Source organism: Puma concolor, chromosome A1, assembly GCF_028749965.1.
Source record: "Puma concolor isolate L17-30 chromosome A1, mPumCon1.1.hap2, whole genome shotgun sequence".
Classification (NCBI taxonomy): Eukaryota; Metazoa; Chordata; class Mammalia; order Carnivora; family Felidae; genus Puma; species Puma concolor.
Genome location: NC_141667.1, coordinates 113,686,139 through 113,696,207, shown reverse-complemented (window position 1 = coordinate 113,696,207; position 10,069 = coordinate 113,686,139). Strand labels below are relative to the sequence as shown.

At 37.2% G+C, this 10,069-nt stretch overlaps 1 protein-coding gene across 14 annotated transcripts in view; it reads right to left on the bottom strand.

Moving 5' to 3' along the window:
- Positions 1-1,244: 1,244 nt before the first annotated feature.
- The window catches only part of PDE4D (phosphodiesterase 4D), a 1,391,688-nt gene continuing 1,382,863 nt past the window's right edge, over positions 1,245-10,069 (bottom strand). For all 14 annotated transcript variants that reach the window (XM_086700391.1, XM_086700383.1, XM_086700378.1 and 11 more), the window contains 4 exons: positions 8,756-8,910; positions 7,748-7,870; positions 6,852-7,034; positions 1,245-6,138 (listed from right to left, as the gene is read on the bottom strand). In XM_086700391.1, the coding sequence (XP_086556517.1) occupies positions 5,722-6,138; positions 6,852-7,034; positions 7,748-7,870; positions 8,756-8,910 (878 nt within the window). In that variant the 3' untranslated portion in view covers positions 1,245-5,721. The remainder of the gene's footprint in view (positions 6,139-6,851; positions 7,035-7,747; positions 7,871-8,755; positions 8,911-10,069) is intronic.

Below are 10,069 nucleotides of genomic sequence, written 5' to 3'. Positions count from 1 at the left end.
TGTGGTAGTGGGAGGAAATCAGTGAGGGGCTAAGCATATCATTCTATTTTGTTATCCTTATTCTATTTGTTAGGTTTTGGGGGTTATCTGGGGATTAAATTTTTGCTCATTTCTTTACTCTCCTATCACAAAAAATGTTTTTTGTTTTTTTGCCATTCAGAAAAAAAATGTGAGGAAGAGGCAAGAGGAGTTTTTGGTTAGCATTAAGATATAAAACTCTAAATTTTATTTATCTGGGATCTTAGCAAGCTCAAAACCAAAAACAACCAGAAAAATGTTATGGTCTCAGTGTTAAGAATTTCTCTAAGACCCCAAAATGTCTTATCACATTGAATTATATCCAGTATCAGTTTGGTGGCTATATTCAACAAATATTAAACACTGTCCCAACAAGGCATGGGTTTACGTGTAAGGGATATACCAGTAAGCAGACTTTGCTCTCATGGAGCTATGTTCTGGTGTGAGAGTGAACAAATACACAGATATACATGTCAATTTATAATAAGCATTACAAAGGAAATAAAGCAGGGTAAGGGATAAAGAGTGTTGGGGGACCGCTGCCTTCCTTCCACTTTCTCTAGGGCTCTCATTAGTACTTCAGACGTTTACAAGTACAGTTAACTGGTCTGGACACCCTTCCGTTTCCTATCAACTCTCCCTTCTTGCCTCGTTACCTCTCACTATGCTTTGGCACTCAGCCCCAAATCGCTTCCTTAAGGAAGCCTCCTTTGGCCCTCTGGAAGAAATCAAGTTCGGATTCCTGCTTAATCACAGTACCCGGGCTTCTTTGTTGTACGGTACACTTAATGATGATATGTGTTGGAAGTGTTCAATGCCTCCGTCCCCTCCAGAGTATGTGCTCATGAAAGCAGAAACTGGCTTGTTCTCTGTTGAATCCCTAGAACCTTGTCATTGGGAGAGTATGTAGCAAACAAGTGTTAAATGTCTGAGTAACTCGGTATACCAGAACACTTCATTAAGCAGAGAAGTCCCCCTCCCAACCCTATTTGAAAACAGTGCTTCATCTTAGGGGCCATCTAAATAGTTTGGGCAATTCTCTCTGTAACAAAGTGAATCTACATAATTTATTTGGTGTCATTGGATTATAAGTATGAGTACTAACTTAATGCTACTATTCTCCTTGCATTTCATTTCATCCATCTTCAACATTCTTGGAAACCTGTGCTGACTGGCCTACATTTTAAAATGAATAATCTTTTATTTGTAAAAGATTGAGTCATAAATAGGCAGAATCAACCCATGCTTTTATTTTCATTGCATATAAAAATTTCATATGAAGGTATTGATGTACAGTACTATCCCCATGGGCTGTAAAGAGGCTAAGAAACCACTAAAAGAATCATCATCATTTGTAATGCGCACACACAATTTACCACTCTGAAAACATATCCTAAGAAATAAAATTAAAAACAACTAAAATCAGGAAGGATGTTTTTCATAATTATAGTGTCCCCTTTGTACTGTTTAAAACAAAAGTAATCAAATTCCTTTGGGCCAGGGCTGCTAAAATCTACAGTTTGTGTCAAAAAAATAAAATAAAGTAATAGGAGGCTCATTTTTTCTAGAAAAAGAATCTCTCACTAAGTCACATGTCCTGAGGGCTGGGCAAGAGTGGGAGGCAGTTTCCATGCCACCCACTGGGAATTTTTCAACGCTTTTGGGAGTTGACAACAACAAGGTTAACTTTGAAAATTCTACAGCCATAGAAGTTTTGCAGAAACAAATTCCAGAGAATGGCGAATCATTTTTGTGTGAACTGGCATCATATAAAAACTGTTTTATCTTTAGATTCACATACATATATTTGGTTGATCTTAGGTAAAGTCAAATTCCAGGGTTAAAAAAAATGACCTTTTCATATTACATTTTCTTTTCTTTTTCATATCACAAATTCTCCTAACATGACAGGAGCTGATGAATAAATGATTGACCATCACGTGTGACCTATGGCTCTAGTTTCAAATCAAGTTCATTTGCCTATGTGCTAAAGCAGTGAAAATGATTTTGTTATCATTGGACAAGAATATATTTTCCCAAGTAGTGTTTGAAAGTTAAAAAAAAAATAAAACAACAATCAGATGTAACTAACTGAAGTAGCTCCTGATCAAGAGATAGGAAGAAGAATCATTATATATCCAGTGCTGTTTCACAGTAAGAAGTACTTAAAAGCTTGTAAGTCAGAAGGGTGTCAGAATCTTCCAGAGGTTGACTGTGATTTTCTAAATTCCAGCTGTTGCCAGAAATCCAATTGGTTCAAAGCTTGGATGTAAAATGCCCAGCCCTAGCCCGCCCCCATTGACTTACTTTCAAATGCAGCAAAACAGAAGAAAATATTGGTTAAAGTTAAGGCACAGCCCTGGGACCAAAGACCTGCAGCTATGTTTTTTAAATTTATATATCTTTATGTATTTTATAGTTTTCTTGAATCTTCCATAAACAAGCTCTAAGGTGACAAGACTATATATATTACAGGAGAAAAGAAAATGTACAAGGAGTATGTATACACACCATTCATTCTCTCACCAAGAGTTTCCAAATATATCAACACCATCCCATCGTGGGATGATGTTTTAATAAGAACTGATAATTTACAATTAACATTACAGTATGTACATTACAATAAATACATGGTTGTAAACAGACAAACAAGACTGTATTACAGGTAAGGTCATTTGGTGAGAAAAAAAAAATGCATGGCACAAAAAATAAATAATGCATTCAAAAATTATCATAAAGCTTTCTGTAAAATCCATTTCATTCAAGTTTTTTTTTTCCTTGTCTGCAATTTGTTCTATCTACATTATTTTCTTGTGGATTTTAAGTGATGTAAAAGAAAATTAAAACAGCATTATTGTGTTTAGTAACTTGCAAGCTGAAATGTACTGGTTTTATGCAAACTTGGACTTTTTTTCCCCATACAGTACCCAGATATTGCATTTTCTTATGGCATTTTAGGAAATGTAAAGCCACTTGTAAAAGGATGTTCTCTGTAAAGCGGTGCATAATTCTGAAGCACACTTTGGCAAGAGAGAAGGGAAGAGAAAGAAGGGAGAGGATAAGCAGACTGTACAGTGCATTAGTCTCTGTCTCTTGGATATTGCCTTTTCTACAATTTGATTGTCCATCGGTGAGTATCTTCACAACACGTGATCATTATAAACCAACAAGTTGAAAACAAAACAACTCTGCTTTTCAATGCAGTTACAAATCCTTTCAGGTCCGGATTTGTGACATATTGCTACTTTAATTTTTTTTCTATTATTATCAAGATTTTAGGCACTCTGTGGGGGAAATACCAAGCAGTAGTGAGAGGAGGGAATGAGAATATTTTGGATAAAGGAATACACTCTAGATTGTTTGCCTTTTCTTCTAGACTTCCATCAAGAACAAATAAAACAAGTTTTCAACTGTTCTTCTGAAACCACTTGGCTAACCACAGGACTTTATTTGAAAGATTACTGATTTTTTTTCAGGAAAGAGGGTGGAAATCTGATCATTAATTAGTTGATTCCTGTTCTGCTCTAAGAACAGATCAGAGCTACATAATTTTTCTGTCAGAAGTTCCCTTGTGGATCTCCGGGGATTCAAATAGGGACTATGTTTAGCTTGGGTCATTTCCCCTGGCTGATGACTTGGTTATTAGTCGCCAGAAGGCCCTTGAGAAATCCCAAATATAAATGCTTTCCAAGGTTATAAGTTTTCTTGACTGTTTATTTTCAATAAATAATATCAATGTGAAAAATGACTATTTGGGCTCCAAATTCTTCATAGACAAGGCAAATACTTTACTAAGAGCTGGAATGGACAGAACATCCAGACTAGGTAAGTGCCCCGGGATGCCAATTGAAGGTAAATACTGGAAAGTAATCCCTAAAATTGTAATACATTTCTTGGTGCTAAATGCAGCCAAGAATTAGCTCTGTTACTTAGGTGGAATCTTCTTACCCATCCTAGTATTTTAGGGTGGCATTATATTACCAAACCTCTGGTGCCAGCAGCATCATCAACTTCTTTCCCTTGGTGCATTTAATATTCTCCTCTACAAGACATACTTGTGGACCAGTGATAACTGTGAGAGCAATTTCTACATTATGAGGCTATCCATTAAGGAAGAGTAGTTGCTACACTTAAGATCTCTTCTCAAGAATATTCCTCATATAGTTCTTAATCCCATGGTGAAATCATGGAAACAAAGAGCATTAGTTGTACTGGTGTTTGTTAATATACTCTGCTAATATTTTTAAAAATTACCTAGCTAGCTGTTAACTTTTCTGTGTAAATCAAGAGTTAAAGTTAGGCATTATATTTGGCCTTGTGGTAGAAATAAATGGTGACTCTAGCCTGACTACCTGCTACTTTTCATCACTCAGAATGGTGGTGATATATTTGATAAGACCCCATCTAGTGAACATGGACAGAGATTCAAACACACACTAAATAATAAAGCAGCACAAGGGGAAAAAAGTTCTTACTACAACTGACTGTGAAAACAATAGAAATGAGCATAAAATGTGAGGGTTATTACAAAGACATGCACTTGTGAAATGAGGGTCTATTGACACAGCAAAAAGTTATCAGAAGACACTAAGTAGGAAAATACCTAAAAAAGACCATTTTAGCTACTGTGTATTTATATATCTCTTACTTGCTTCAGACAACACCAACTGATGACTGTTTATGAGGCTTAAGACACATTAGACAGAATGCACATCAAAGTATCACAGAACAAATATTCACTTTGTACACCGTGAAAAAAATATCAGTGAGAGCAACTCTGCTTATCTGAAAAGACTGAAATGAAAAGCAAAGTAAATGAAGACCTACAAAAAGGTTTTCCTGCAACATAAAATTGGTTTCTGTTTTAAAATATGGAAGTCATTGGTATATAAAACAATGAATCACTACAAATCAGTTAATTGCTATGAACTATAAGGTGCAAGTAAAATTCGTAAATTAGATTTATCCAGTGTAGCACAGATTTGTACTGAAAACTTGCAAGTTACTCCTTAGAAAAAAATAACCAGTGGCAGATGGAAGTTTTGAACATAGTTTTTTAAATATAATACCTCAGTACATTTAATAATAAAAGTAAGCTCTACAAAAAATCTGTTTTACATATCATACAAAATGTAGAGGTCAGTGCAGCTCAGTGAACCACACTATACAGTCATGTATCAGGAAGACTTGAAATTAGAAAATTATGCAATTTCTGTGGCTCATCTTCCTCCTGGTAACAGATTCATGCTGTGTCCTGTTCCTGACACATTTGTTGCTTCATCCATGAGTTCACTCTGTCTGTGTAATGCCTTCTTTCTGCTGAAAATATTGCAAACAAATAAAAAGTAAAGAACCCCCAAATCATAACTTTTGGGCTGCCCGATGAGCCACTCTATTGAAAACATTTTGCAGTTGATTTTCTCTTTGTCAGCTCTACCAAGCTGAAATCTTGTTAAAATGCTGTTCGTGAAGATGTCCCCCTTGCTCCGATGACATGGAGGTGAAAAAACTGGTTACAATATTCCTGAGCGCCAGACTGAGTAGTCAAGGTCAGTTTTGTTCAACAAACATCCTGGCAGATGACAGTGAGGTGTGACCATGGTTGTGGCATGTGACATGCACTTTGGAAACAATTTTTCTACTTAAATTAAAAAAAACAAAACAAAACTAAACTAAACTAAAGGCGTGAAAGTCTCTGCACTGTTACGTGTCAGGAGAATGATCTTCTATTACACAGGCTTCGGGCTGGCTGTCTTCTTCCTCCCCTACCGTCTCTTCTTCCACCTGTTCATCAAGGGGAATTTCAGTCGACTCTGAGTCTTGAGTACACAGAGTCTTGGAGTCACTGCAGCTCGTGTCTTCTTCCACTTGACTTCCACTGTCCTTTTCGGTGTCTGACTCGCCGTCTTCCTCTAAAGTTAGTTCAAACTGGAACTTCTCCGTTTGACCCTGCCGGCCTTCCTCCTGGTCATCAGGTGCTGGGGAGGGGCTCTGAGGAATTGTGCTCTGGTACCATTCACGATTGTCCTCCAAAGTGTCCAAAATGTCCTGGGCGTCAGGATGCACGAGGTCTGCCCACGTCTCCCACAGAGGATGAACAATATAGTCTATGAAGCCCACCTATTTAAAAACAATTCTGATTTAAGTATAAGACTTGGGACTATGAAACAATGGAAAAGGTTAACTAGATTCTGCAAATATACCTGAGTATGTATCTATTTACATCAATTTATATATGTAACATAATTTACATTAAAATATAGCAAATATAACATGGCCCACAAATATAACACTGAACACAAGACTTCTAACCTGAGTTTGGTAAAATGGTCACTATTTTAGGCAACAGACCATATAAAAGTACTGTTAATAGCTGGTGAAAATTAGCAAGAATTCTTATTTCAGGAGTATGTTTATACTGTAAAAAATTCCATTTGTTTACATAGTAGGGTATCAGACCTGGCCTTTATTTTAGAATGGCCAATTTATAGGTGAATCCAGACAACTGAAACCAGGCCAGGTACTCTTTGACTTCATATGACTGAATTCACTTAGGAGTTCAGATAGCGGAAATTCTCTATATATGTATGCTCTATATGAAAACAGTCATAATGAAAGAATGTGATGTCATGAGAAATGTATATATGACCATATGAATTAAAATCATACGAATGAGAGTTTTTTGGCTCATAAACACTAATATGAAATTGAGCCTTTCGAAAGAAAAATAATTTAAAAAACCCAATGAAATACTGTATGATGTGGATACAAAGCAATCAAACATTCAAGCTGGAGTTTTGTTTTCTCTGCAAACTTTATGCTTAATGCATCACCTGTGATTTTTCCACAGATGCATTGTGCTTGTCACACATAGGACTTATCTCCATGCCCCGCTCTCTCTCTCGGTCTCCTTGGCGGAAGAACTCCTCCATTATGCGGTCAGTCCACTGGCGGTACAGCTGAAGAGGCTTTGTTGGGTTGCTCAGATCTGCACAGTGCACCATATTCTGAAGGACCTAAAATAGACAAACGCTTTCTCTATTCAGCACCTGCTGCTGTTTCTTTTCTTTTCTTCTTTTTTTTTTCACTAGAAATTCACATTGGATGAATGTGACACTTAAAAATACAAGTAGTGTAAGATTCCTTCCAAACAGCTCAACTATATGTCTGTGTATGGTTCACACTTGTCTTAACAGCCCTAACTTCTGCCACTTCTACCATACCTAAATTTCATAAGAAACAGTTCATGTGTGCATAGCTGATTAAATTTGGAGCTGCTTCAGTGGTTGGTTTTGTGAGAGGTTAGGGTTTTTTTTAATGCATATGCAAATGAAGAACCAATAGAATTTATCTGGCTAATTCTCAAGATTCAGAATTTGGTTATTGGGGCGCCTGGGTGGCTCAGTTGGTTAAATGTCTGACTTCAGCTTGGGTCATGATATCACATTTTGTGAGTGTGAGCCCCGCGTCGGGCTCTGTGCTGACAGCTCAGAGCTTGGAGCCTGCTTTGGCTTCTGTGGCTCCCTCTCTCTCTGCCACTCATGCTCTCCCTCTCTCCCCCACTCACGCTCTGTCTCTGTGTCTCTCTCAAAAATAAACATTAAAAAAAGACTTTGGTTAAAAATTCTGCTTATAATTACTAAAATCGTAAGTCAGAAGGAGACAAGTCTTATCAAAGTTAGACACAGACACGTGTGCAGAAACAGAACAAATTCAAATAACACTTTACCTGAATCCTATCAGAATAATTATCAAGAAGAAGAACTCCAGAACTTGTCACTTTCTTAGTTTCCACCATAGTTTTCAAATCAGCCAGTAGATTCATGTGTTTTGACATGTCTGTTGCAAGTACCTTAAAAGACAAGAGTATTTTAGTAAGGAGCAAAGTCCAGAGGAAAAAAAGTCAGAATTTGCATATGACAATATGAATGCAGAGCATGAAAAAAATGAAAAACCACTGGGATGTCTGGTGGCAGGGAATGGGAGTCCTACACTACTCATTTGTGCAGCCTCTTCTGCTCTGTAGGGTTTCTTGAAGCCCAGATAAATACATGCAATCTACAGAAGGTTAGCAACCAGCAACCACTTTCATGGTGAAAAAAAGGGATGATGCTCCTACAGATAAGAAGTTAGCCCATGTTCTGAAGTTCTTTCTACTCCTTTGATTAGAAAGTGGCACCTGGACTACGATGAAATCATTCAAGGTTGCTCACAGAGTACTTCAGAAACAGAGTATTCTGGCTAATTTTCCGCTGACCCAAGACACGTGATTGCTACCTTTGTGTGTACAAACTTATAAGTCGTTGATGACCAGAGGTCTTCCTGTGTCTCGTAATCACTGTAAATAATATGCATTAAAAAAAAGTCATGGATATCTCTAAATAACACTGTGTACTGATATAAATGTATTTTTTTTCCATTTTGTGAGTGGAAAAAATCCTTTTGTACTAATAGCTTTTGTTAGTCACCTTTCCCTGCCTGCCACTAGACTGGAGAACTTCAGAAAATAAAACTAGAATTAAGAGGGTGAGCTGTCACTACTCTTAACTCCCAACTGCCAGAATGAGAAAACCCATTACAGAACATCACTGCCAGCAGCACAGGAGGCTTCTCAGACATAAGGGGCAACAATAGGTTTTGAAACAAAAGGTTCCATTTACCTGATACTCATCTCATTCTTATTCTTAAAAAACAACTTGCATCACATCTCTCTTTTTTCCTTTTAGCAGCTACTTACAATGTCAATGACCATCTTCCTTAATGATTGTCTTTGCTTTTTGGTCAGATTCTGGAAAATGTCACAGTTTTCTTCCTGAAGCAACTTAAAGCCCACAGCCAGATGATGGTTCTCCAAGACAGAAGAATCATTGTACATCAAGGCAAGTTCAGAGTCTTAAAGAAAGAAAGGAGACAGAAGATAAGCAAAGCCATTTTTTTTTCTAAGTTTTTTGAATTCTTCACATTCTAAGATACTTTGGGTTTAAGAAGCATTTTTCTTCCACACCTCTGCTGGCCTTACCATTACAGGACAATACCCAGGAGAGGATATACTAGTTAATGTATATTAACTAGTGGAAAGAGCAATGGAATCTTGGGAGTGAATTCTAATGCTACTGACACATGACAAATCATTTCACTCTGCGGACTTCTCAGCTGTGTCTCTTCTCAAGTGGGAGAAGAGTTGGACCAGATGTTCCTGAGCCCCCCCTCCAGATCTGCCACAGGTAGCTTCATGAGCAGCAGAATGTGACATCACTTTTAACACTGGCAACATCTTGACAGCTTAAGTTGTCATGTTCCTGATAACTATGGACCATTACCCAATATTTCACAGAATGTAAGGATGATGTGATTTTGGACTGTACTCAAGAACAGTTTGGAACAAATGAACAATATACTAGATTTGTTCATGCTGCTTTTACTCATTTTCTTCCACAGTATAGCTTTGAAAGTCAAAGCTTTACTCATTTTTTCCATGCTATTTTCTGAGTATCAAGAGACAGGTGTTCAGCTACCTACATAATAACTCCATGGTGAAGATTTTGCTGCTCCCTTAGGACTGCCCTGGACCTGTATGTTTTAGGCAGCAAGATCCTGCCTCTTTCTTGGTTCCTGTAAATAGCAGACCCAACTCTATAAGGCAGTCATTAAAGAAAATTGGTGCATTATTCTGTTTCCACTTACGCCACTATAAACACCAAAAGCACATGTATTTGATCTTTTTTCTGACTAATGTATGGGAAATACACATTCTTTTCTAAGAAAGAGTCATTGCTACTCAATGACTATTTAAAGGAACTAGGAAGGAGAAGAGACATTCAGGACATACATCTATTGTGAAATCCTATGAATTTACTTGTACTATAGACCTACAAATTTATACATGTAAATTTTTGCTCTGAAACTACAGGAATAGAGATGTCTAGAATACCAAAGAGTAGGTGTGTATGTTCTCTTTTGGGGGGATAAAACAATAGTGTTCATTCATTCATTCAGATAGTATCTGGTCAGATCTGACTTTTAAATTGTCTCTAAACGGGGTGCCTGGGTG